Source organism: Martes martes, assembly GCF_963455335.1.
Source record: "Martes martes genome assembly, chromosome: 6".
Classification (NCBI taxonomy): domain Eukaryota; kingdom Metazoa; phylum Chordata; class Mammalia; order Carnivora; family Mustelidae; genus Martes; species Martes martes.
Genome location: NC_137893.1, coordinates 63,326,764 through 63,354,578, shown reverse-complemented (window position 1 = coordinate 63,354,578; position 27,815 = coordinate 63,326,764). Strand labels below are relative to the sequence as shown.

The following is a 27,815-nucleotide window of genomic DNA, read 5'->3' as shown; positions in this document are numbered from 1 at the left end:
TATTGAAGTCAGAAAAAAAAAATCACTGTTAGCCCTAGATGTTATAATTCTATATGCCTTTGGCTTTTCTTTATAAAGAAGAGGTAAGGGGCTCACTTGTTGGAGAGGTTAGAAAAACCCATGAGATGTTTACCCCAAGGGATAGTCGAAAAGCAAAGATAAGAAATAGGTAGCTCTATTAGATTTAATGACAACTTGCCTCCACAAAAAAAGGAACATTAATTGAGAAAGAAAACAAATGGGTGTTTTCACATGTAACAGTAACTATCCCTAGGGGTAGATGTTCTCAACTAGATCATTGCTTTGCCCAGCACAAAATCACTGAGGAGGCTACTGAAAATTGGATCAGTGTCATCACAAGGACTTTGAGGAAAAGAATACAGATGTATTTCTTGAATTGGGAAAATAGAATGTGATTTGGGAAGGTCTCATTTTCTTTAATCTGGGGATAGTATGCAGACTGAAGCCAGACTGGGAAGTTCAAGATCATAAGCTGAGAGAGGATTTGTTTGCCAGGAGCATTTAATTAGTCTATCAGGTGTAAGGAAAGTATACGTTTCATTTTTCTCTTTTCTTTTTAAGAATTTAAATTTTTTTTTACTAGCTACTATTCAGGCTGTTCTGTGTTCTATTCTGTGTAAGTAGATGAATTATATGCATAACTTGGAAAAATGTACATCAACACATCAAAGCCATGTACTTCATCGTGAAATGATTAATACAAGCTAAAATCAAGTTTTAAAAAATCCAAGAAAATTACTTTTTCCTCCCAGATATTTATATTCTTTTTATTGCTCAGACTTTCTCCTTTAGCTATAGATGCCATTTCAACCCCCTCCTTTACAACAGGGTTGAGTGAAATCTTGGTTTTACTTTTCCATGTAGACATCCGGTATGAGAGTATGATCAACACGATGCTGAAGGATCTGTTTGAGTTACTGGTAGCCTGTGTGGCCAAGCCCACAGAAACCATCTCCAGAGTGGGCTGCTCCTGTATCAGGTGAGGAAAAACCTTCCCTAGCTCTCCACTGTTTTTATTATGAAATCCAACGGGATTAAATTATTTTATTGTAGCAATTCACTTTTGGATTGCTTTCTAAAGGTAAAAATGTCTGTATGTATATGCCAGTAATTCCTCATTTCAGTGTTTAATCAGCAAATATTTATCATGTAGGCATTATACGAGCGGTACTCGGCTGCATGGGAAGTCAGCCAAGGCCCCTGCCCTCGAGAGGTTTATAGCCTTTTCTAAGGGACATAACAAAGAGATGCATAGAAAATGATAATAGGAAGGAGTTACTCTACATGCCAAGGAGGGCAGGCGAGTAGACGGTCAGCAAGAGCTTTTTCTATTGATGACACTTCGTCAGGTCCCCTGAGGTGGGCAAGCTCTTGCTAGTTGGGGACTTGTAAGCAGAATATCACAGACCTAAGCATGGAGATCAGAGTCACCAGTAACAGTTATTTTGGTTGGTATTTGTCCAGGAGTAGTAGAAAATGGGTCTAGAATGGAAAAAGTAGTACAGAATATATAGTCTTGCATGCAAGCCTAAATTGAAACATTGCCCTGTTTGTCGTGGGGACCCAATGATATTTTATGGTGAACTGCCTTAGGAAATTGTGTTGGGACAGTGGAACACCAGCTGGGTTGAAGACACGAGGCAGAGAGGCTTGCATGGAAGCAGTGGGATGAATCCGGGTACGCTTCTGTAAGGGCAACAACACGGACAGATTCAAGACTCCTTTCCTTGTCTCCTCAAACAGGTACGTCCTCGTCACTGCGGGCCCCGTGTTCACCGAAGAAATGTGGAGGCTGGCCTGCTGTGCCCTGCAGGACGCCTTCTCCGCCACGCTCAAGCCCGTGAAGGTAAACTGCTGGCAGAGAGAGCCCGAGCGGGTTGCCCCTCATGCCTGTCAGGTGGGGCATCTGGATGCCGCCCCCCTCCTCCCGGAAGGCAGTCTCTCTTGAACTCCTACGGGGTGGAAAAAGAAGCTGTCAGAGCGGTGCTTCTGTCCCAGACTGAGGGATACTCAGGATGGGGCCGGGGGCACCCAGGGAACCTCTGCTGTGTTTCTCCCCAGGATCTGCTGGGCTGCTTCCACAGTGGCACCGAGAGCTTCAGTGGGGAAGGCTGCCAGGTGAGGGTGGCAGCCCCCTCCTCCTCCCCCAGTGCCGAGGCCGAGTACTGGCGCATTCGAGCCATGGCTCAGCAGGTAAGGACTGGGGACTTCTAGAAGCTTATTCCTGATGGTCCTGCATCACCAGACTGCCTTTCATTCCGTTAGGGAGCTACCCCTCCTGGCTCTGACATCTTGTCAGTATTGTTCTTGATAAGGAATGACTAACCCAGTCAACAGCATTAGAATCCTCTCCACCATCTCTTTCTTAGGGCATCGTGCAGTGCCCAGATCAGCTAAAGTCCTTTCTCTGCCTGGCCACTATACTTCATATGCCACTTGACTTGCTTGGACTCCTTATATTCTCTGTATTTGCTTAAATATTGATGTTACTTGCAGTCTACAAGTGCCTAAGGATGGCAAACCTATTTGGTTTTTTCCCTTATATCTTCCCTACAGAGCCTCTTCCAAGCTGCTTAATTTCAGTGGCATGTAAGTCATAAGTAAAATTAAAATATGCATACACATGCAGGGATCACCATGTACCAATGACTTTTTTCTTCTGGCAAATGTCAGAAGGCAGAAAAGTTGGTTGTAATCTCCTGAGGAGCAGAGACAATATTCTATATACTTTCCCCTGGTGTTCTAGAGCAAGGCATGTAGAAGACACTTACTTAATGTCTGTTGAGTCTGAGAGTTACTAAATCACAAAAGGCCTTCCAGCATTAGCACTAGCTACAGACTTGCCCCCGAATACTTAAGTGACATGTCAGTCTATCTCTGAGATAGACTGCATGGGGCTTCCAGCAGCAGGATTAAGCACTGTCCCTAAATATACATATATTCAAAATAGTGAGTGGTTGTTGAGAATTCAGACTATCATTTATTGGCAACAGACGTATTTGAAGTATGTCTTCGCATGCAGACGATATTTTGCAAATGTGTGTGGTATGTTTAAAACATTAAGCAATTTTTATAAATGTATATGCAGTGTTGGATTAAATTTTTGGTTAAGTATTCTAATTCTTTAGAAAAATAAAGTGAATTGGGGGCTATATTCAAAGGCACCCTTTTTCTAGAAGATCTGTTTAAATCCTTAATAAAATCTCCCCTTAGGACATAAATAATCCAGGATACCCTGATTATCAGTTGAGAAGTTTCCTGGCTGGGTCTGGTTTCTAAAGGGCTTTCCCTAGCACGCCTCACAGGGTGGGTCAAGAACCTTCCACTCTCTGCTTCTCCCATCCTCTGCTGTCCACATTCATGACAGCCCAGGACATGATGGTTCTGTTGGGAAGGGAGAGAGCACATCCCACTGAAGCATCCATGGCCAGTCTGCAGAGGTCAGAAGAGAAGGAACAAGGCTGCAGTGAGGATCCACTTCGGCCCACACAGCTGTGACAGACAGCTGCCACAGAAAGGCACCGTAACAAGAAGCCAAGAGGCGGTCCTCTGACAGGATAGCGTCCCTAAGGGGGATCCATTACACTGCTAACAATCCTCCCCACGTGCTTACAGTGGGCTTCCAAACTACATCCCACCACACAGCAAGAACATGAAATCTTCTGAAACAGTAGATCGTTAATGGAGAAAAAAGGCAGAGGCCATTTAGTGAAGCTTTTACTTTTTAATATTTTCTCTTCCTCAGTCCCTAACCAAAAACTTTGGAAAGAAAACATTTAGAAGTACTTCTGTTGGGGTGCCTGGGTGGCTCAGTGGGTTAAAGCCTCTGCCTTCGGCTCAGGTCATGATCCCAGGGTCCTGGGATCGAGCCCCACATCTGGCTCTCTGCTCGGCAGGGAGCCTGCTTCCCTTCCTCTCTCTGCCTGCCTCTCTGCCTACTTGTGATCTCTGTCAAATAAATAAAATCTTTTAAAAAAAAAAAAGTACTTCTGTTTTCAAAGGGAAGAATCAAGAAGTGCTTACAGTTTTTTTAGTCACTTCTCCCACCATCCCGTAGAGTAGCATGGCCACATCCAGAGTCCTGAGAGGGGGCCCTAATTTCTTCCTCCTGTATTGGACAGAATATAATACCACACAGATGTCAAAATCAGAGGTTTTTTTTTTTTTTTTTTTTTTTTTTTACAAACACAGCCCCTCTTTATTTACTCTCAATTAATATTAAATATCAGCGCTTGGTAGTTGGAGTGTAATGAGTTGTCATGTTATAAAATATGTTATTAGTATTAGTGTCAGCTGCTAACTTCTAATGTTTGTTCTTCTAACACTATATGTACATAATACACACATATTAACCCTCTCAACAAACATACCAGGTAGAAGACCATTATCAACCTCATTTTGTAGGTGAGATGAGTAGGAAGAGTTAGCAACTTACCCAGAGCCATCCAACCAGTCCCTGGCGGAGCCATGTTGAGGATGATGGAGCTCCGAACTGAACCTTTGCATACCTTTCCAGGTGTTTATGTTGGACACCCAGTGCTCGCCAAAAACTCCAAACAACTTCGATCACGCGCAGTCCTGTCAGCTCATTATTGAACTGCCTCCTGATGAGAAGCCAAATGGACACACCAAGAAAAGGTAAGCAGCGAAGAAGCTTAAACATGTGGACAACTTAGAATGAGGGAAGTCCATTTATCTTCACTTCTGGCTGCTTGTAATCCAAGCTTTGGCTGAGAATACTGAAAATATTCTTAGAGTCATTTAGCAAGGGTTTTTACAGAAAATTGTTCACTTTTTAACCAGCGCTTCCACGCTTCACATGAGTACCCTCCACTGGGTGGCTCAAACAATAGAAATGCATTTGCCTACAGTTCTGGAGCCTAGAAGTCCAAGATCCAGGTGGTGGCAGGGCTGGTTTCTTCTGAGAGCCCCTCTCCTTGGCTTCTGGTTGGATGTTCTCTCCTTGTCTCTTCACTTGGATCACTCTTCTGTACATGCCTGCGTCCTAATCTCTTCTTATAAGGACACCAGTCATGGTGGATTAGGGCCTGCCCTAATTATTTTTAAAGACCTTATTTCCACATCCAGTCACTCTGTGGTACTATAGGTTTGGACTTTGACATGTGAATCGGGGGGAGAGGGGACACAACTCAGTGTGTCTATAGTATTGTCCATAATTTGCCTTTTAAAAACAAATTTGTAGTGTAAGGCATGATTCATACTGTTTTGGGGAGAAATACATCAACTTCTCATGAGCAATACAACTGTCAGGAGACAAAAAGATCTGTGCCCTGCCACATGAATCTTACCCTTTTTAGATTTATTCATTTATTATTTTAGAAAGAGCTGGGGGGAGAGGAGGAGAACCTCAAGGAGCCTCCCCACTGAATGCGGAGCCCAATGCAGCCAGGTCCCAGACCCTGAGGTCATGACCTGAGTCAAGAGTCGATGCTTAACCTACTGAGCCATGCAGATGCCCCTAATCTTGCCCTTTTTAAATACTATCATTTTGCCTAAAAACTCTTGTTCCTAGACTTGAAGATAATAGCCACAACTGAAATCTCCCATTTTTAAACTTCGGCACACGAATAATGATGACGGCTATTTGAGCACTATATGTGAGCCACAGCGGCTAACTATATCCACTCCCATTTTACCACAGGGAAACATTCAGAGAGGCTGGGCCACCTGTCCCAAGGCACACAAGCACAAAGGCAGGGAGCCACCTGGCATACGTGGATTTGACTCTTATTATAGAGCAATTCTTAGCAAAAGATGTAGCACGAGATGAGTTAGACCTATGGAAGGTTCCTGTACATACCATCCAATGTATCCTCAAAGGTCCATGTTGAAGTCACCCATGAAGAAAAGACCTATTAATGAAGAGAAATCTGGGTGTGGTTTTAAATCACCTTGGCAGGGATAGCCCCGAACTTTACCGAAACCACCTCATATGCGAGCTTTAAGATGTGGTACTTGGAATTCTGGGTCTGTTTCTCTCTGAAGCTAGTATTAGCATGTCTTATGTCAGCCACGTGTTGGACAATTAACTCTCCAGGAGAACAGCTTTCCTTTGCACTTGGCCTCAGAAGCACTTCACAGTCCCCTTAGTAACGGGTGTGTGGAGAAAAAGGTTGAAACACTTGGGTACAACAAATTGAAAAATTATCTGTTGATTTTGTTTAGCTCCTGTCAGCATAGGTGATTAAAAGTTGCATTCTGGGGATGCCTGAGTGGCTCAGTCGTTAAGCGTCTGCCTTCGGCTCAGGTCATGACCCCAGGGTGCTGTGATTGAGCCCCGCAGCAGGCTCCCTGCTTGGTGGGAAGCCTGCTTCTTCCTCTCCCACTCCCCCTGCTTGTGTTCTCTCTCTCACTGTGTCTCACTCTCTGTAAATAAATAAATAAAATATTTAAAAGTTGCACTGGAAGAGATTATGCTGAGTGAAATAAGTCAAGCAGAGAGTCAATTATCACATGGTTTCACTTACTTGTGGAGCATAAGGAATAACACGGAGGACAGGGGGAGATGGAGAGGAGAAGTGAGTTGGGGGAAATCGGAGGGGGAGACAAACCATGAGACACTGTGGACTCTGAGAAACAAACTGAGGGTTTTGGAGGGGTGGGGGCGTGGGAGGTTGGGTGAGGCGGGTGGTGGGTATTATGGAGGGCACATATTGCATGGAGCACTGGGTGTGGTGCATGAATAATGAATTCTGGAAGACTGAATTTAAAAGAAAAGTTGCACTCTATAACCAGTTATTTTACTCTTTCCGTGCCTTTCTGAAATGCTTATCTCACTATTGTTCTGGCTGTTTTTCGTTTCTTATTGCGCATCGTGTGGCTTGGACCTAAAGCAAAAGGAATTTTCTGTCCTCTTCACATGCACCCTTAGCAATTTTGTCTCCTAAAGCATCAAAGGGGATGATCTTGGCTGATTAAGATACTCCAGAATTCAAACATGGCCTCGCATCCACCGTCCTTTTAAATGTTTGCTGGGAAAGGGCTTTCTAGCTCTCAGGCAAGGTAACAGATCATGTCCTGTGGGCTGTGGTGTTACACCTTCCGAAGGTTGGTCAGACTCCCACCTCTTGCTGTGGTTCCTGCTGCAGGAGTCCAGGCTGCCAGGGGCACGGGGTTGAGATATCTGAGCCCATTTCTCCAGGAAAACACTTCCTCCAGGCAGCAGTCTGTGCAGGCACCTGCGCATAGAACCAGTCTGTCTGTTACTCCGTTGGTCTTGGACACTTACTGAGTATTGTTCTCACCAGTTTCCCAGGCCCTAGGACATAGAGGAATAACAGGCTGCCCTGCATAGTGTACTGGGGCCGACAGACAAGGGAACAGACCTGACTGCCTGGTGACAGGAGTTCCCTTCAGTTAGCGTCCTATAGCTGTAGACATGAAGCATTAGACCAACTTGGTGGCTTTTTGAGCCCTCTTCTCCAGAAAAATGCATATTCACAGTTCTTAATACCTTAAATAATTTACCAAAAGGAGGGGTGAGGGAATGGGGAGTTATTGTTCAAGGGGTATTGAGTTTGGAATGAAAAGATTCTAGAAACAGTGGTGACAGTTACCCAAAATTGTGCAGGTGCTTAATGCCACTGAATTGTACTTTTAAAAATGGCTCAAATAGCAACTTTATATCATGTATATTTTACCACCAAAAAGAAAAAATTACTTCAGTGATTTGTTAGAAAGGGTTGGAGTCTGTAAATGACACATCTGGGCTGAGCCTACTGTGTTCCCTCAGTGTACCACCCCACCAAGGGCAAGTTCAGCCCTTAAATGTATGAAGCATTTGTGTTCTTTTCTGCTAAAAGAGTCCTTTTTAAATGCAAGGTCATGGCTAGACATATTGACATAATAGTTGGATCTCTGAAATAAGCAATTAATCCGAGGATCATAATTTTATAATTACCGTGTGAGGAAAATTAGTTTGCAACATAATGGCATAAGCTACTTTCATGCAATTCCAAGAGCACTGAAAACAAAGTGAAACCATAAACCACAAACCACAAGGGTGAATTAAAATATTTAGTAAAGGTAGTGCCTAGAACTGAAATTGTTTTCTTAGTCTAAGAATCCACCCAAACAGAAGAGGCCGAATCACCAAAGGGCACTTTGAAGGCTTCCTTATGTGGGCTGTGCCCGCTTCTCAACCAGGAGTCCTGACCAGGTGTCAGGGGAGGGTTCGCCCCACCCCCATGCCACATAGCTGACCTGAGGGGCATCTCAGTGGATCCAAAAGAGCATTCAGGGTCCACAGAGGTGTCCTGGGAGCCATGATAGCAGGAACGGACATGGAAGAGAATTGTACATGTTGAGCGAACATGGCTTTCTCTCTCCTAGGTTTGGTTTAGAAAGCTTGACTTATCTATTTACTAATATTGCAAATGTTTGGACCTCGTCCATCTCACGTGCTGGAAGCACTGAAGTTTTTACGTCCGTTCACCGAAGGCATTAAAAGTTAATCCTGGTAAACTGGTTTGGTCCCTAGAAAGCTAGACTTCAGTGAGATTGCTCACAACTTTGGGGTTGAGAAAAAAGCCCAAACAGTAGAGAAGAAAGCCACTTAAAATTCAGAGAATTGACCAGACGTTGTTACTTTCTGATTTTATCTCCTTCATCTTACGAGTAATAAAATGTCAAATGTTGTATCCCATTACTGTGCCTATATTGAAAAGTTTTTATAAAACAGTAATATCATACAGCGCCTAGATTTTAGGAAGTATCGGCAATTCCATTAATCATGACTAAAATGGTGATCATGTAATGGCTCCAGAAGTTGGCCTTTAATGTTTTTTTAAGATTTTATTTCTCTACTTGAGAGAGAAAGCGAGCACGTCGGAGTTGGGGAGGCTGCAGAGAGAGAAGAAGCAGTAGACGCCCCACTGAGCAGGGAGCCTGATGCAGGGTCCGATCCCAGGACCCCAGGATCATGAGCTGAGTTGAAGGAAGCCGCCTAACCAACTGAGCCACCCAGGCACCCCCAAGTTTGCCCCTTTTAAAAGGCATTGAAATCAAGCAGTTTAGCCTATAGTTTTGCCTATGTCATTCTAAAATGTGTAACATCGGAATCCCTTTAAAGTAACCCACATTGGGCAGAAGGCTACTAACCAATCCCTTCTTTTCATTTGAAGCGTTTCTTTCAGGGAAATTGTGGTGAGCCTGCTATCCCATCAGGTGTTACTCCAGAACTTGTACGACATCTTGTTAGAAGAGTTCGTCAAGGGCCCCTCCCCTGGGGAGGAGAAGACGGTGCCAGTCCCAGAGGCCAAGCTGGCTGGCTTCCTCAGGTACATCTCCATGCAGAACCTGGCGGTCATCTTTGACCTGCTGCTGGACTCATACAGGACGGCGCGGGAGTTCGACACCAGCCCCGGGCTGAAGTGCCTGCTGAAGAAGGTGTCGGGCATTGGAGGCGCAGCCAACCTCTACCGCCAGTCCGCCATGAGTTTTAATATTTATTTCCACGCGCTGGTCTGTGCTGTCCTCACCAACCAGGAAACCATCACCGCCGAGCAAGTGAAGAAGGTGCTTTTTGAGGACGAGGAGAGAAGCACAGATTCGTCCCAGCAGTGCTCATCCGAAGACGAGGACATTTTCGAGGAGACAGCCCAGGTGAGCCCCCCGAGGGGCAAGGAGAAGAGGCAGTGGCGGGCCCGGCTGCCCTCCCTGAGCGTGCAGCCCATCAGCAACGCTGACTGGGTGTGGCTGGTCAAGCGGCTGCACAAGCTGTGCATGGAGCTGTGCAACAACTACATCCAGATGCACCTGGACCTGGAGAGCAGCCTCGAGGAGGCCCCTGTCTTCAAGACTGACCCATTCTTCATCCTGCCATCCTTCCAGTCGGAGTCGTCCACCCCCTCAACCGGGGGGTTCTCGGGGAAAGACACCCCTTCCGAGGATGACCGGAGCCAGACCCGGGATCACGCCGGCGAGGCCGGCAGCCTGAGGGCGGGCGGCGGGGACTTGCTGCTGCTGCCGCCGAGCCCCAAGGTGGAGAAGAAGGACCCCAGCCGGAAGAAGGAATGGTGGGAGAACGCGGGCAACAAGATCTACACCATGGCCGCCGACAAAACCATCTCCAAACTGATGACCGAATACAAAAAGAGGAAGCAGCAGCATAACCTGCCCACGTTCCCCAAAGAGGTCAAAGGGGAGAAGAAGGGAGAGCCACTGGGTCCGCGGGGCCAGGACTCCCCACTGCTTCAGCGTCCCCAGCACTTGATAGACCAGGGCCAGATGCGCCATTCATTCAGCGCGGGCCCCGAGCTGCTGCGACAGGAGAAGAGGCCCCGCTCCGGCTCCACCGGGAGCTCCCTGAGTGTCTCTGTGAGGGATGCCGAAGCACAGATCCAGGTGGGTTCCCATCAGCCTGGGGATGCCGGGAGGCACACCTAGCAGTGTGTGTGTTGGGGGTGGGGGGGCTAGCCTTCCAGGGACAGATGTGTTCCCCTCACGGAACACTCACACATTGATTGTTTAAGTCGATAGACACCAGTAGGAGACCAACCCATTTCCCCACCAAAGTCAGAGGGTGGGCCAAGCCTAACCCGGAGCATCCATCTGGGTCAATATATCAGTGTGAAATTTTACTCTTACATAACTTCAGGAATTATTTTTAAGGATTATAAGAGATATTGAGAACTCAGAACTCACCTGGATAAACAAGATGAAGCTGAAACTTCTAAAGAAAATGTGCTTTCACTGGCATAGGGTCCTGAGTTGATGATTGGAAGAGGCATGGAAGAAACATGTAAAGGAAAAAAAAGCAAAGTGCCTATTATTATGTGGTTATACCAGTGAATACCAATGTTTTCATCTCGAGGTTTTCCAACCCATTAGGAGCACATAACACATCTCATTCTTTAGAGGGCTTTGACTATTACTGTTCCTTCATATATTTAATACTCATAATTCCATGGTACATCAAAAACTCAGCTTGAGAAGAAAACAGTGTTAGTGCTATTTGTTCAATTTAAGAATAAATGAGATGGTAAAAGAGAAACAGAGGAATCTAGAGTCATAGAGACCCTTTAAAAATAATCCAGGTGTTTAAATTTGGGCTCCTGTCACAGGCATAAGTTGGAAGATCTGAGATCCTAGGATTCTGTGAACTGACACAAAAACGTGTTCTCAGAATAAACATAAATTTGGACTTAGCATGACTCTTGCAGGATGCCTTATTTTCCTGTAAGGTACTTGAATGTAGAACCAAACTTCAGAATCCAGAAAAAGCAGACTAGATTTGTGAAAGTCCAATCAAACGGAAATGTATGGTTGTTCTATAATAGATGACCTTCTTGACAAATAACATGTCTTAATTTTCTTCATGTCTTGGAGATTTGCTTATGATTTTACAAAGTTATTCTGAGGGAAGGTAGTCCTATTCCAGTTTGCTAGGCATTATAGAGACTGATAATTAAGAATGTCCTATGTCCTATGGAAATTTCATTATGAGAAGGCAAGAGTGCCTTTAAAAATCTGAGGAATAAATAAGATTTGTGTACAGGCATACCTTGGAGATACTGTGGGTTTGACTCCAAACAACTGCAGTAAAGCAAATATCAAAGTGAGTCGGATGAATTTTTTCGTTTCCCAGTGCATGTGAAAGTTATGTTTACACTATACTGTAGTCTATAAAGTATGTAATAGCATATCTAGAAATATATATATCTATACACATACCTTAATTTAAAAAATACTTTATTGCTAAAAAACACTAACCATCGTCTGAAGTTTTCAGCCAGTCTTTCGGCCAATGGAAGGTCTTGCCTCGACATTGATGATGGCTGCTGACTGATCAGGGTGGTGGTTGCTGAAGGTTGGGATGGCTGTGACAGTTTCTTAAAGTAAGGCAACAATAAAGTTTACTGCATTGACTCTTCCACGAACAATTTCTCTGTAGCATGCAATGCTGTTTGGTAACATTTACCCACAGTAGAACTTCTTTCAAAATGGGAGTCAGTCTTCTCAAACCCTGTAGCTGCTTTATCAACTAAATTTATATGATATTCTAAATCCTTAGTTGTCACTTCAACAATCCTCATGGCATCTTCACCAGGAGTAGGTTCCATCTCAAGAAACCACTGTTTTGCTCATCCATAAGCAGCAGCTCCTCATCTGTTCAAGGTTTATCAAGAGATTGCAGCAGTCCAGTCCCATCTGCAGGCTAATTCTAGTTCCCCTGCTGTTCCCACCACAGTTACTTCTGCCACTGAAGTCCTAAACCCTCACCATCATCCATGAGGTTGGAATCAGCTTCTTCCAATGTTGACGTTCATGTTGATGTCTTGATCTCTTCCCATGAATCACGAATGTTCTTAATGGCATCTAGAATAGTGAATATTTGTCCAGGTTCTCAATATACTTTGCCCAGATCCATCAGAGGAATCACTATCCATGGCAGCCATAGCTTTACAAAATGGATTTCTTATATAATGACTCCTTGATCCATGGACTGCAGAAGAGACGTTGTGTTAGTGGGCATGAAAATAGCAGTAATCTCACTGTGTATCTCCATCAGAGTCCTTAAGTAACCAGAGCATTATCAATGAGCAGTACTATTTTTTATTTTTTTAAATTTCAATTAGCCAGCATATAGGACAATCATTAGCTTTTGATGTAGTGTTCAGCGATCCATTAGTTGCATATCACACCCAGTGCTCATCAGATCATGGGCCCTTCTTAATGCCCATCAGCCAGTTACTCCATCCCCCAACCCCCTTTCTTCTGCAACCCTCAAGTTATTTTCTGGGGTCAAGAGTCTCTCATGGTTTGTCTCCCTCTCTGATTTCTTCCCATTTAGTTTTCCCTCCCTTCCCCTGTGGTCTTCTGCACTATTCCTTATGTTCCACATAGGAGTGAAACCATATGGCAGTTGTCTTTCTCTAATTGACTTATTTCACTTAGCATAATCCCCTCCAATTCCATCCATGTCAATGCAAATGGTAGGTATTCATCCTTTCTGATGGTTGAGTAATATTCCATTGTCTATATGAACCACATCTTCTTTATCCATTCATCTGCTGAAGGGTGTCTTGGCTCCTTCACAGTTTGGCTATCATGGACATTGCTGCTATGAACAATGGGGTACAGGTGCCCCTTCATTTCACTATATCTGTATCTTTGGGATAAATACCCAGTGGTGCAATTGCTGGGTTGTAGGGTAACTCTGTTTTTAACTTCTTGAGCAAACTCTGTACTATTTTCAAAAAGTAGTATTATTTTAAAAGGAATCTTTTTTTCTGGGTAGTAGTTCTCAACAGTGGGCTTAAAATATTCAGTAAACCATGTTGTAAACAGATGTGCTATCATCCAGGCTTTGTTCTTCCACTTATGGAGCACAGGCAGAGTAGATTTAGTATAATTCTTAAGGGTTCTAGAATTTTCAGAATGGTAAATGAGCACTGGCTTCTGCTCAAAGTCCCCAGCCGCATTAGCCCCTAACTAGAGAGTCAGCCTCTTCTTTCAAGCCAGCCATTGACTTCTCCTCCATTGCTATGATGTCCTAGATGGCATCTTCCCATAAACAGCTATTTTATCTACACTGAAAATCTGTTGTCTAGGGTAGCCAGTTTCATGAATTATCTGAGCCAGACCTTCTGGAGAACTTCCTGCAGCTTCTACCTCAGCACTTGCTACTTCACCTCGCAACTTTCTGTTATGGAAACAGCTTTTTCCCTTAAACCTTATGAACCCACTTCTGCAAGCTTCAGACTTTTCTTCTGCAGCTTCCGCACCTCCCCAGCCCTCACAGAATTGAAGAGAGTTAGCACCTTGCTCTGGATTAGGCTTTGGCTGAAGGGAACGTTGTGGCTGCTTTGATCTTCTATCCAGACCACTCAGACTTTCTCCATAACAGCACTAAGGTTGTTTCTCTTTCTTGTCATCTGTCTCTTCACTGGAGTAGCACTTTTCATTTCCTTCAGGAACTTTCCCTTTGCATTCACAACTTGGCTAACCTAGGCTAGAAGCTAGGCTTTTGTGCCAATCTTGGCTTTCAGCATGCCTTTCTCACTAAGGCTAGGTTTTGATTTAAAGGGAGAGACCTGTGACTCTTCCTTTTCTTTGAAAACTTTAGAGACCAGTGTGGGGTTATTAACTGGCCTAGCTTCAGTAACTCTTGTGTCTCAGGGAGTAGGGAGACCTGAGCAGCAGGAGAGAGATGAGGGAGCTGGTCAGTGGAGCAGTCAGAACACACACATTTATCGAGTACATTTACCATTCTATATAGGCACCCCAAAACAAGCAATAGCATCATCAAAGACCACTGAGCACAGATCACCATAACAAATATAATAATAAATATAATAATAATGCAAAAGTTTGAAATATTGTGAGAATTACCAAAATGTGACCCGGAGATACCAAGTGAGCAAATGCTGTGGGGAAAATGGTGCCACCAATGGATGTGCTCCACAAGGGCTGCGTAGATGTTCAGTCTGAAAAGAGGAAAAAAAAAGAAAAAGCAATATCTGGGAAACACAGTACAGTAAAGCAAAGCACAATAAAACAAGGTATGCCGGTAGTCCATGAAACCTGAAAATAAGGTATTCCTAATGTTAAAGGAGACTCTGCTCTGCCATGTATAGATGAACTTAAAATGACAACTTTTAGCCACATTAAATTAGTAAAGGCTGATTTATTGCAATCTAAAGCCTGAGAAAACTCACCTGGCAATTGGCAGGGCTTAGCCACACACCTGAGAGTTCAAATGAACCTAGAGAAAGCTGCTAATAATTCTCCTCAATCCTTTCTCATAGGCCTGGACCAACATGGTGCTAACCGTTCTCAATCAGATTCAGATCCTTCCAGACCAGACCTTCACAGCCCTCCAGCCAGCAGTGTTTCCGTGCATCAGCCAGCTGACCTGCCACGTGACAGACATCAGAGTGCGCCAGGCTGTGAGGGAATGGCTGGGCAGAGTGGGCCGGGTCTATGACATCATCGTGTAGAAGACTAACATTGAGGAAACACAATCTCGAAGGTTAGAGAATGCCCACCAGTCCCCAACGGATAACATTAGCCCCACCACCAGCCCCACTGAAACCAGTGTCTCGGAGAACAGTCTACCCATCCCTTGCTAATCAGCACTGGGTCCATTCTGGACACTCACCTTGTATTTGGAGGACACCAATGATACTCTGATTTTGCACATTATTTCAGAAAAGTCTCCATTCTTTGACACATTTCTAAATCTTGATGTCTATTTCCCAGTGCTTTTGCCTGCCATGCTACTCCCAAAAGGGTCCCTTTGAAGGACTACTCCTTTGAAAACACCACACTGATCCATTTGATTTTTTTTTTTTTTAATGCAATTGTTAAGGAAATATCCACTGGTAAGTCATGCTGATGTGTAGGCACTCTGGCATCTAGTAGCGGACATTCTTCATCAGAGGAAGATTTCCATTATGATTATGGGCTTAGCAGGGAAGAAAACAGCTGGAAAAATAATTCTGGGTGTCATAAGCAAGAAAGGGACGACTTTCTCTGTAACATGTTCCAGAACATTTCAAAGTTGTCCTAAATTGTCAAGATTTTCTGGTTGGCATAACCAACTTCTTTTAAGGTACTGTTGTGCCTTTATTTCCCTATTTCTCAAGGAAAAAAATGCTTTCCTGGCAGGGTGTTAAGTCTGTGTCCTGGCAGCTGTTGACACACAGCTCCTAGTACAGTGGCTGATACGTTTCCTACCAAGAGACATGAGACTGCCCTGCCACCCTGGGTTCCCATTAGTCTTTTTTGCTTTTCGCTCCCAAGGCAAAACAGGAAAGGGAAAGAAAAAAACGGTGCCTTAGTTTCTTGTTGCACAGACATTTCTATGCTCCAGTTATCTGAACATAAGGCAGAACATCAGTTTTTTAAGAAAACAAAACATTAAAATGCAACTCATTTTGTATCAGCACCCTTGGAGGAAAGGACTCCATTCTCCATCCAGTGAGCAGACTTCTCAGGGAACGGGGAAGTGTGGGGTTGTAGGGAGACAGCTGGGAGGGGTGAGAAAGGAGACTGGGAGGAAGTCATTTTTTAAACCTTAAAATATTATACAACCATCACATGAAATAGCAGTGTCAGACATCCAAGCTCTAGTCTCAGAAGAAAATAAAACTAAAGGAGGAAGGGACCCAGTGAAATTTAGGAAATTAAGTTTTTCAATTTAAAATGTTTGTCCTCTCTGGAAAGTAAATTTACCCTATGTCTGGGGTCTTTCTAAATGGCTATTTTTTACATAGATTTTTCTTTTATATAGAACTAGAAAATTAATTTGGAACCTTTATCTTATTTACAACATACTTAGTAGTTCTTAAATTACAGTGATTGAAATGCCTCAGTCAAGCCCACTCATGTATATTCTAGAAAGTAGAGTTAGTTGCCAAGACATATGTTATCATTTTCCCAGGCCCTAAAAATGTGTTCATAATTGAGTATCATTCTTTTAAAATATCAACTCTTCAGTATAGAAGTAAGGATTTAAAACTTAGAACTTTACTCAGTGCTGGATTTGTAAACTTTGTCTTCCTTGAGAAATACGTAACTATCTATAAGGTTAAGATGAAGACAGGGTTCCCTGATTTATTAAGGCAATCTAAAAGAACCCCATCATTCCATATACCATCTAGAAATCACCACAGAGTTCAGAAGACGTATTTCAGTTCCACAACACACTCTCTTTGCCTTCAGGTTTTACCCAATAGACAAATAAGTTTAGAAACAGATCAACTATTTGATCTTAAGCAATGACCTTCGGGGATAGCAATGAGCTATAGTCTATAAAATTTTTATATTTTGGAAGTAGAATTGAAAGGTACTTTCTCTTTTTTAACAAAAGCTACAAAAAGAAACAGAACCACCATGATTTACTGCTTATCTGAGGTTTAGCTCCCCTTTTTCCCATGAGGACCCCAAAATTTACTTTGGGGGTGAGGAAGAAGCTTCAGTAGAGTGTCAAATCAGAATGATTATAAAATGCTTATATGTAGCAACTTTTTAAGAAGTATAAAAATTCAAGGAAAGCCAGTCTCAATATAGAATGTCATGTCCCAGAGTATGTTAATTGTTTAGAAACCAGACTCCATTCTCCCATAGATTTTCTGTTATGAGCTCCAAGGCTAGTTTATGAAAATAAACTGATCGCAGGTTCCAAGAATTAAAAAGTGAGGAATTGTACGTAGTTCTTTACCTACAGTTTTTAAGACGGTTTTGGCCCCTTCCCATCATCTCTTTTGCAGTCTACCCCTAGGCCTGCATTGGCCTCTGCCCACCTCCATTCCCAGCATACCCTGTGCTCCAGATCTACATCATATTTCAAGCAGAAAGCTAGCTAAACCACCTTAATGCTTCCCAGAGGTATTTGCAGTTGTCAAAAAGGATATTGCCTGGGATGCCTGGGTGGCTCAGTTGGTTAAGCAGCTGCCTTCGGCTCAGGTCATGATCCCAGCGTCCTGGGATTGAGTCCCACATCGGGCTCCTTGCTCGGCAGGGAGCCTGCTTCTCCCTCTGCCTGCCACTCTGTCTGCTTGTGTTCACTCTCACTCCTCTCTCTCTCTGACAAATAAATAAATAAATAAATCTTTAAAAAAAAAAAAGGATATTGCCTGATGCAAACAATCTCTAATGAATAGGATGTCAGGTCACATTGAAGTCTGTCTTTTCCTGGGGTGGAGAGGAACCCTAAGTAGATAAGCGATCCCTTTCCAGACTGCCCTGGTCAACCTCTCACACTCTCTTGGTGTCTTGGTTTCTGCCTTTCCCCATCTTTTCCTTCACTCCCTCTCTCCCAAGGTCTCTGAAAGACCAAGGTCAAGACAGCCTTGGTGGTTAAAAACAGTCACTACCATATATTTACTGATCTAAGCAGAATAAGATTTTCACGTTGCTTTCAGTTGCCTGTATTTACTCTAAGGTTGGGAATTACTCTTTTTAATATTTTGGTAAAGTATGTATCATGAAAGTACCTAGAAAATTCAAAGTGTTTAGGAATTCCTGGCTGCCAAGTAGACCACACTTACCATCAGATTTTTCCTTGCCAGAAGGGCAGAGTTTGATGGAAGGCTAAGATCTCTCCCAGCTCTTGCCTTTCCTGATTAGCTTCTAAAAATGGTTGGGCTGCCTCTTTACACCTTATTATCTCTCTCCTTGTGATTATTTTCTAGCCTTCACCATCAATATAAAACTAGGACATTTTCTACCATCTTTATGCTATTTAGTGACTGAGCAAGGCAGATTCTAACATACATAACAGCTCAGATTAAAATATTTGCAATCAAATGTGACAAAGATTTAACATAATTCAAAAGTACCTTTAAATGGAAACTTCTTGGTACAGTATCACCAGGCTTTTAGTTCTTGCTGTTTAAGAAGAAGGCTTATACAGAGTCAGTAGAGAAAGTCAAATGATCTATAACCATAAGAAGGTAATGCAATTGTATAATGGATAACCCCAGACTTCCTCCAAATACATCACAAGACTGCTTAGGTAGGAAAGTTTTTCTCAGAAAAGAAAATTCTTTTGTGTTCCACCCATCAAACTAAGCAAAATAAAGACCTTTGTTGGGAGCTGGTAACCACAGCAAGAATTTACAAACTGCGGGGCGTGGTGACATTTGTCAAGAGCCACTGTGAATGTAGACCTGACCTACATTAGCATTTCATTCTCACAATAATCTGGCCAAACGGGCATAGATTTCCTCATTTTTTTTTCACATGAGGATACAGACCCAGGGAGGTTAAGAAACTGACCCGAGATAGCCAATAAATGGCAAAATTGGTTGCCAAAGAGGTGTTCCTGAATTCGAAGGCCATGCTCTCTATGACACTGTGCTCAAAGTACACAGAGTAAGCACTTTAGTGTTTCAAGGAATTAAAAAGCTAAAATGAGTTGAAAATATCTGATTGGTGTCCCAGATCTGCTATGATATAGGGATTTTTCAAATAGAGTTAAAAAAAAAGAAAAAGCTAGTGTTTATACAGAGAAAGATCACATGTAACATAATATTTTAAGTGAAAATAAAACAAGGTCTGAACTTGAATCTTAAAACAGGCCTTCAGTGGTAATTCAGAAAACTTGCCTAATTAGTTGGAAATGATAGAATAATATTGCTCATGGCCAGCTGCTATGCAGAAAAGCGTGGCAGTCTGTGTCCAGAATGACATGCACGGTTGGTAAACTTTTTTCAATTGTCATTTAACCACTCAAAATAAAGTGCCCTGTAGCCAACAGTGCCTCTCTAATTGCTTCCCTGGGAAGTATACAGTAGTAAATATGGAAGTCTTCATCAAAGTTTGGGAATATGCAAAATAAATTATAAGCAGTTTTCGAATGCACTCTCTGAAGAGGAAGCTACGGGTAAGACAGGATTGTTCAAAGATCCAGGTACTGGGGCATCAGGTCAATATCCATAGTAACCATGTGCCATATGCCTAAATATTTCTACATACTCTGCAGACAGAAACAGGCAGAAGGAAAATCTAACATATTGCATTAAGCAGATAACAGAACTTGGATACACATGGGTACCACTTAGGTGATCCTAGGAACATTTAGTGTGGCCTTAAAAAAGCAAGAGACTCTTTTTAAGCACTTTTTATTGGAAATATGAACTTGCTATGGGGCAAGACGTGAAATAGTAAAGAACTCATAATTATGCTTCATCAAAAAAACTGTGTTCTCTTCCCTCGTAGTGGAGCTATCTAGAAAACTGTCTCTCCTCTGTGAGCCCCTCTTCCTCTGCTTGTAATTGTTTGTATTTGATGTGGAAGTAAGAAATAGTTTAATACGAAGTTTTGGACTAGAACACCACTTAGATTTCTAAAACACAATTATTGCTTCAGGGAAAACAGACCAAAAAAAAAAAATTATCCCTGGGGATAATTTATGAGAAACTCAGTTGAGAACAATGCTCAATTTCCTTATAAACTATGACACCACTGACTAATTAAAGAAAACTCGATACCACACCACTAGCACCATACAAAACCTTTCCTTTCTATCTTTGTGTCATAATGCATGAGAGCTCCAGGGAGGAAAGACTGGCTGACCATCTTAGCAACAAAACTTTATCAGCTGCTGGTGAATCCCACCCAGTTATGGTCCTTCCGGCCTTTCAACCACCAAGAATTATTTGTACTATTAGTTCCTATCCTGAAGGTTAAGTAGTGGTTGTGTAGTATCTTTTGACTTTGTTCTAAAGTGGTTCTCAAACATTAGCACACATCAGGATCACCTGGAGGGCTTGTTAAAACACAGGTTGTTGGGCCCATGCCCAGGGTTTCGGATTTAGTAGGCCTGGAAATTTGCATTTCTGACAAGGACCCAGGTGAGGCCAGTGCTGCTCGTTTGGGGACCACACTCTGAGAACCGCTTTGAAAAAATTTCCAGCTACTACCTTTAAGATCAGCCTGACTTATCAAGCTCAAGAGAAACACCAAACTGAACCTTGGGCAGACAACTTGGGATTGGATTCGCTACAGCATTCCTATTCCATCTTCCCAGTTTCTAGGTTTATTATGCCAACAATTCGGTTTTTTACAAGCTAAAAGACAATGAATGTATCTGTTCAATGGAACAGTGAGATCTGTGTAAACTTCTTGTCTTTGTATTTAGAAACACTGGTTCTATGGATAATCGTTTGTATCATGTTGACCCTTTGACTTGTACTGATGTGATTTTAAATTTCAATATGTAGGGTTTGAGTTTCTTCTGTCATTACAGTTTTACTGTTCCCGTCTCAACTCTGTCACAGCCTTGGCTCCTGGCTTCCAGAGGTTTTTGAGTAGTTGCTTGCTTGCCAGTAGGTTTCTCTCTCTCATTAGTCACCCAAATATTGACACTTCAAAATGATGTTACCTTACTTGATGTACCTTCATCTTTCGCTTAACGGGTGTAGATTAATATTTTAATTTACTGTGTACCTGTCAAGAGTCTACCGAGTGGTTTCAAAGAAATTTGCAAATGGAACAACTCCCTTTTGAGCAGGACATGTGCCTGTTTTAAGGACTTTTCAGTAAACGTGGTTGTGTTTGTATCCGCACAGCAAAGACTGTATTCTCTCATCTTCCAATGGTGGGAGAAATGTACACATGCATCAGTATGCTTTGGGAATACAGTGAAATCATAATTCAAATATAGGTGAGGCCTTAGTTTACTTCCTAACACTTTGATTAATTAGCTTTGGAAATTCTTTTTGCATTAAAAAAAAATAAGGATCATCGAATAATTCAAGAGAAAAAGTTAAGTACCTTAAAATTATCATCCACATATAAACTATAGTAATTACATATAATTCTAATTGATTTAATTTTCTCTAAAGCCTTCTGCTTGAATATTCTGACATCATTTAAATTACTTTAGATTATTGTATGAACAGAAAGTAATGACAATATTTGCTAGAATATGTGAGATCAGAAAGCATGACAAAGTGCTAATGATACTAAAGAATCAAGTTCTTGCTTCTGTGGATGGAAATAATCGAAGTGGTTTATTTCACTTTTGTGTTCCATAATCTGTTTTGGAAATTAAGTTTGCTTTTAGTTCTTCTAATAGTTCTTCTAATTGATTTGCAAATTAAATTTAAAATATTAATCTCTAGGAATAATTTATTTCCAATTTATGTTACCAACTGGTGCCAAAAAAGGGAGGGGGGAACCTAAAAGCCAATCTTTCAAGCTACCACATACAATATGTTTTCAAGTTAGGGAATCTTGGGCCCTGACACTACCAGCCACCAGTGGTCACCCATGGCTACCTCATGATTACATGCGGGCTACCTTGTATTCCTCCCTTGGCAATTCTTCCATCTAAATTTTGTTGGAAGTGGTTCTCTGTAACAAAAATTCATTTCCTGCTAAATAGGCAAAACTGGACAAAGATTAATGGTGTTGATATTTTGGGTTTCACTTCAATGGAAACCATACGGTAGGATATCCAGGTATGGCATGATAGGGGCAGGAACAGGTGCCTAAAGGGAAAGAGTAATTTCACTTATTTTTCTTTGTTGATTTGTTTTCAGTGGATGGGTGGGGTGGGAGGAAGGGAGCTAAGAATAAGATGTTTATTGCCCTAATCATGCCAAAAGACTATTATTTAAGATTATTTTCTTGCTTTTCTAAGAGAAATAAATTACATTATAAACAGTTCCCCAACTACCATTTCCCACTCTAAATAAAGCCAGTGGGTGGTAAGGGTTCTTTTATCCCTTCTTATACTATGCCAAAGAATTGACTTGTTTCCACTAAAAATTATAAATAAATGAAGCTTGGTATAGCCATAATGATTTGAGTCAGTATACCATTTTATCTATAAAATGCAGAATTCATCCTTGCAATCCCATTCACCAGGAGCCTTGAAGCATTTTGTTTACTCCAAAGGACTTGTCAAGGAAGTACAGTTTTTATTTTGCCTTCTTATTTAGTTTGCTCACATTAATTAAAAAAAAAAAAAACCTGAAACTACCCTCCTTTGTATGTTGATAAACTGTTTGATAGAATCTGTCTGTTTATTGTTTAACAGGTCCCTGTAAGCAAGCTTGCAAGTGTATTTTGTGTACATTTTATCTGAAGTGAAAATGAAAATTCTAAAGAGATAATATTTTAAAAGATATTGTATTTATGTTGCCTGTGTTGTAGAATAAAAATTCAAATGCATTAAAAAAAATCCATGTGAAAGTTTTCCTTACCTAATAAGTATATCAAAATAATAAATATAAATACCTTATGTCTATGGAATTTGGCCAAAAGAATGAGGTTCCTTTTTCCATGGAATTTCACAACTGAATGAAGAGGCCCTTTCCAGTTCCATAACACAGAGATGGTCACTGTTAACAATTGGGTACATGCCTAGAAAGTACATTTAAAGAAATACGTATATATTACCTATATATAATTTTTTAAATGTTTTATTTATTTATTTAAAGCACACCTCACACCTAACTAAGGTTTGAACTCAGAATCCAGAGATCAAGAGTCCCATGCTCTACTGACTGAGCCAGGAGGGCTCCCCTATAATTTTTTTTCTCTTTTAAAATAAATTCATAATATCAGTAGATATTGATAGAATTTATTCATTACAAAAATTGTTACCTTTTTTCATAAATAATTAAATCCCTCAATTAATAGAAATATTATTATTAGAAGGTAGTTATTGAAAAGAAAATATAGCCACTTTTAATGTCATGGTCTTATTAAATTGCAGCTTTAAAACTATTTCAAAAGCCTATAATAGTATAAGCCTAGGCATCATCGTGTCTAAATTGTGCAAAGCTGGCCATTAGAAGGATAAAAGAAGTACAAGATGCCTAGGGATGGAATCTGTGTACATGACTTTAAAGCATGATTCTCATTCTATCATACACTGGCAATCTCACAGTTGTATCACGAAGACACTGTCTCTTTCCTCTTACAGATGAAATAAAACTATAATAGATACTACTATACTTTGCATATGGACATCACAAACATAAGTGATCAACCATGTTCATGGATGGAGAGGAGCAGACCAAGGCGGCCCTGGACTTGAGCCTGAAAAGCAGAGTCCATATCCCAAGCTTCACCCCTTCCCGGGAGTGGGAAAACCATACAACATTTGAGTACAGAGCTCAAGGTTTTCACACTGTAAAATGAATATAAACTCTAACCTCAGAGCTGCTTCAAGATAACACGAAAGCCCCAATGTTGCAGTGCTTTGTAAATGCTAATGACTACTAAATGCAGTACTACTATGTGCTGGAGAATAAGCCATCTCAGAAATAGCGCCACTATTTTGCAAGATAATTTATAGTTGAGACCTCATGTGTACATGTCCTTGACATTCATACCCATGAATACACTCCAACACAGAAAGCTTAACTTCTATGCCAATCATATACAAGGAGGTTAGCAGCCCAGATGCAGATCTCTTTAATCAAACCTTTTGGAAATAAATTCCAGGTCAATAGCCAGTTCTTCCATTATTAATATCCAGCAATGAATATAATATGTGCATTAATCTATATGTATTTCTTTAGAGACTTGATATGCTTCAACTATTTGACTTATGATCAAAACTTGCATAATCTAGCTTTGATAAATATTTCATCTCGCTCATTAGAAAATTCACTTTCCCATCTGGCTTAAAGGTAGGTTCAATAAGAAAGTGAAAATAGAATTGAAGCATAATGTAATATTGTGGCTTTCACATATTGACAAACATTCCTGTTATCTCCAGCCTTTGAAAGAATACTCTAAAAGATTGCCTTTTCTCTCTTTCTTGTTTATTTTTATTTATAGGTTCCTAGTTACATCATCAAGTCATAGGCACCCCCAATCTGCCCCACTAATTTAATCTGATTGCTCAAATGTTTTGTTGTCAGAGAAACAAACTCTCCAGCTTAATGATCTCATGCAAACTAAGAGGGGGCAACAGCTTAATTAAATCCCAGAAACGTTTATAAGCAGTTTCTAAATCAGAAAAAAAAAAAAAAAAAAAAAAAAAAAAGTTGATCTCAACCTGAAAGGATCAAATTTACAACAGTCTAGACCTGGGAACCCAAACACTGAACTTCAGTTGACTTTGACCTGGTTTCCCAGTCTCTTGCAGAGAATAACCTTCAAGAAGATAAATTAGATAATAAATGTTGTGATGCTGAAGGCTCCATCATACCTCAACTTGAAAAAATAAGAATCAAAGTTAATTTACCAGCTGTAAAGAAGATGATACTGTTGGCTATATTATAGTTAAAAATTCCAATATTCCATCGAATCAGTAAATACTCAATGGGTTTTCTAAGATGACAATAGGTTATAAAAGTAACATTATTCTAAAAGCCTAGAATATATTTTTCTTTCAAGTGGGAGGAATAGATACTACCACGGACCTGTTAGGTCAAACCATTTGGAAATGGGCTTCTTGGGAAACTGAGCCTTATCAACTGAAGACGCTGGCAGTGTTTACATTAGTACAAATTTACGGAATTAAATTTTACATTATTAAATTGGTAAATTTATTTTAAGTAGCTCTTATTCCAATGAGGTGGAAAAGCCTATAAAACCCTTGGGGATTAGAGCACGCCCTAAGGATAAAAATTATATCTCCTCTCACCAGGTCTCCCTCAGCCCCCTGACAGCTTTGGCTGGCGGAGGGTTTGGTGGGGGCAGGCGGGGGGATGGTCTGCCCCACCCCCCCCCACACACACAGGTGGCCTGTGTCCTGCTTCCTTCACTCTCATGCCACTCCAAGGAATCAAACGGTAAGAAGTTAACATAATCATAGGTGCACGGGATTCATTACTTATCAGAATAACCGGGACTATGTCTTTCATGAAACTGTTGACTGGCCAATATTCAGAAAGGGGCATAGATACAGAATTACAGGACCAGATCCCTGATTCAAAGATCATAGATGATTCTACCAGGGCTTCTTTCTTGAATATGTCTTTCTTCAAAAGCATTAAGTAGAATCCTGTGACTAACAAGTAATCGAGATATTAATTCATGTTTTTTCTCACCGTATTCAAGTAGGTAACTGGCTCAGGGGTTCATTGTTTCAGGGGAGGGTTATGATGGGGCAGAATGACAATGAATTGCCTGGGACATTTTCTGGCTCTTATACTCCAAAAGCCTAAGCCATACACATACATGTGCATATATATGTATGTATACACACGTGGTTTGGGCTTTTTTTTAATACGGGTTTGAGGGAAGAATGCCATCGAAAGGGAGATTATTATAGACAAACTCTCTAGGGTAGAAACATAAGGAGAAAGAATTCCTTTGTCCTTGACTAGAAGTGAATCCCCAGGGATGTAAGGAAGCAGGGAAAAGAGGTTCAGTAGCAGAAAGACTGCAGGTCAGGGAGGACCGTTGCAATGACAAGACTGTAAGAGCCCAGAGAAGGCCAGTCTGCATGGTGTTCCTTGGCTGCAGGTTGACCAGCTAGCCTGGGAAAAAGCCCCAGTCTCTGGCCATGGCACAGGGTAGCAGAAAGATCTCCACACCTCATGGTGTAGAAGCAGCAGAGTGAGCAGGCACCTGTACAGAACAGAAGCTTGGAATACTTTTTTTCATTGAGTCAGAAAAAAATAAAGATCAAAATGTGATACATGAAGTTGTTGATACATGAAGTTGGCTGAGATTTATATCTGATTTTGTAATAAATAATCTAAAAATCACAGTATGTCTGATTTTGTAAGGTAATTAGAATGGAGGGTAGGTAGGGGAGACAGTTGCCCCCACAAATGCAAAGTTATTTCCAAGGAAGGGCCAACTGAGTTGGCAATTGAAAAGACCCCCCCAGGTTCAATGTCAGTGGCCCTCAGTGTCAAAAGTTTGTCTGCCCCCTTTGGGAGCAAGTCTGTCTCATCAGATCATGAAGAATTGGGCTCCCAAACTGTCTCCGCTTGGATGTATGAGCTGTTTTGACCAAGGGCAGTTTGGTTCCTCTAAATGGGCAAGGCTCCATTGCTGCAGATAAACCCAGTCTGTGTCCTCCACCTGATTCCAGATCCTTCCTCCTATTTGCTTCTGGGTGAACCTAAGCAGCTCACCTCCTCTTCTACCAGCAGCTGCAATAGTCTCACTTCAGGTTTTACCTAACCAGTAAAAGACATCACCCATCCATGTGTATTATAGATGAATGCAGACTTAGAACTAGTTTCTTTATGTAATCATCCTAAGAAATATAACAGGACAACAGTTTGCAGAGTGACTTCAACCTCTGTCAAAATCACGCGTCCCCCGCCTACAGGCCATCTTCCCACCTAGTTCATGTATGCCCATTACTAGCTCAGCTACCCTAGACAGTCCCAAGCTGGGATGTGTATAACATCCACTTGACTGATTGTTGAACTTGCAGGTGTCCAGGCCTTGCCTCAGAAATTCTGACCCAGGATAAATGAGGCAGGGCTCAGAAATCTGCAAGGCAACAAGCTTTCGAAAGTATCCTGATACAGAAAACCTATGGATCGCTCTTCAAAAAATTATTCTAAGATGCTTAGCCTTATTCTAAGATTCTTATTCAAAGAATCTGTTTCTAAGAATCTGATGTATAATCTGACCTAAAATGAAAACCTGAAAGTTTGGTACAAATGTTTAAGTTGGAGGCCCAGAAATACTGTAGCTCTTCAAACCTTTACTTGCCCAGATAGCTTCACTTTAGAGCAGAGGTTTGTAACTTGGGATTCGAGAAATTAGGGGTTCGATGAACAAGAAAAGGAAAAATTATAGCTTTGTTTTCCCTATCTTCTTTTTTATATAATCTCTCCACCCAACATGTGGCTCAAACTTACAACCCCAAGATCAAGAGTCACATATTCTACCAACTGAGCCAGCCAGGCACCTCCTATTTTCACAGACTTCTAACTGAAATTTAACATGTCCTTCATTTGTTATTATAAGCAACAAACCCCCATGACGTTGGCAGGCCTATGTCTGGTTTCCCACAAAGGCTACAGATCTTTCCCTATTACAGATCCCTCAAAATTCCCATACTTGGGAAGCACTAAAGTTGCTATTAGAGCTACTGCTATATCTTGTTATCTAATGTGTTAATGAGGAAGATTATATGTATATACTCTTTCAAAGGTGAATATTTTGATAACTACACTAGTTTCGTTTCCTTTTTTAATAAAATGTATTTTACCATATGCACTTTAAGGTATTGAAAATACTTTAAATTATTCTGAAAAAGGATTCATAAACTTCTCCAAACTGCAAGAAATCTATGGCACAATAATCAGCTAAAGAAATTCTGTCCAAAGGGGCGCCTGGGTAGCTCGGTGGGTTAAGCCTCTGCCTATGGCTCAGGTCATGGTCCC

General features: G+C 41.5%; 1 protein-coding gene across 1 annotated transcript in view; it reads left to right on the top strand.

The window, feature by feature from the left end:
- ARFGEF3 (ARFGEF family member 3) overlaps window positions 1-19,866 on the top strand; it is a 171,071-nt gene extending 151,205 nt beyond the window's left edge. The window contains exons 29-34 of the mRNA XM_080805657.1: window positions 886-1,000; window positions 1,765-1,867; window positions 2,083-2,214; window positions 4,538-4,659; window positions 9,165-10,386; window positions 14,793-19,866. Of these exons, the coding sequence (XP_080661783.1) occupies window positions 886-1,000; window positions 1,765-1,867; window positions 2,083-2,214; window positions 4,538-4,659; window positions 9,165-10,386; window positions 14,793-14,984 (1,886 nt within the window). The 3' untranslated portion in view covers window positions 14,985-19,866. The remainder of the gene's footprint in view (window positions 1-885; window positions 1,001-1,764; window positions 1,868-2,082; window positions 2,215-4,537; window positions 4,660-9,164; window positions 10,387-14,792) is intronic.
- The last annotated feature ends 7,949 nt before the right edge of the window (window positions 19,867-27,815 follow it).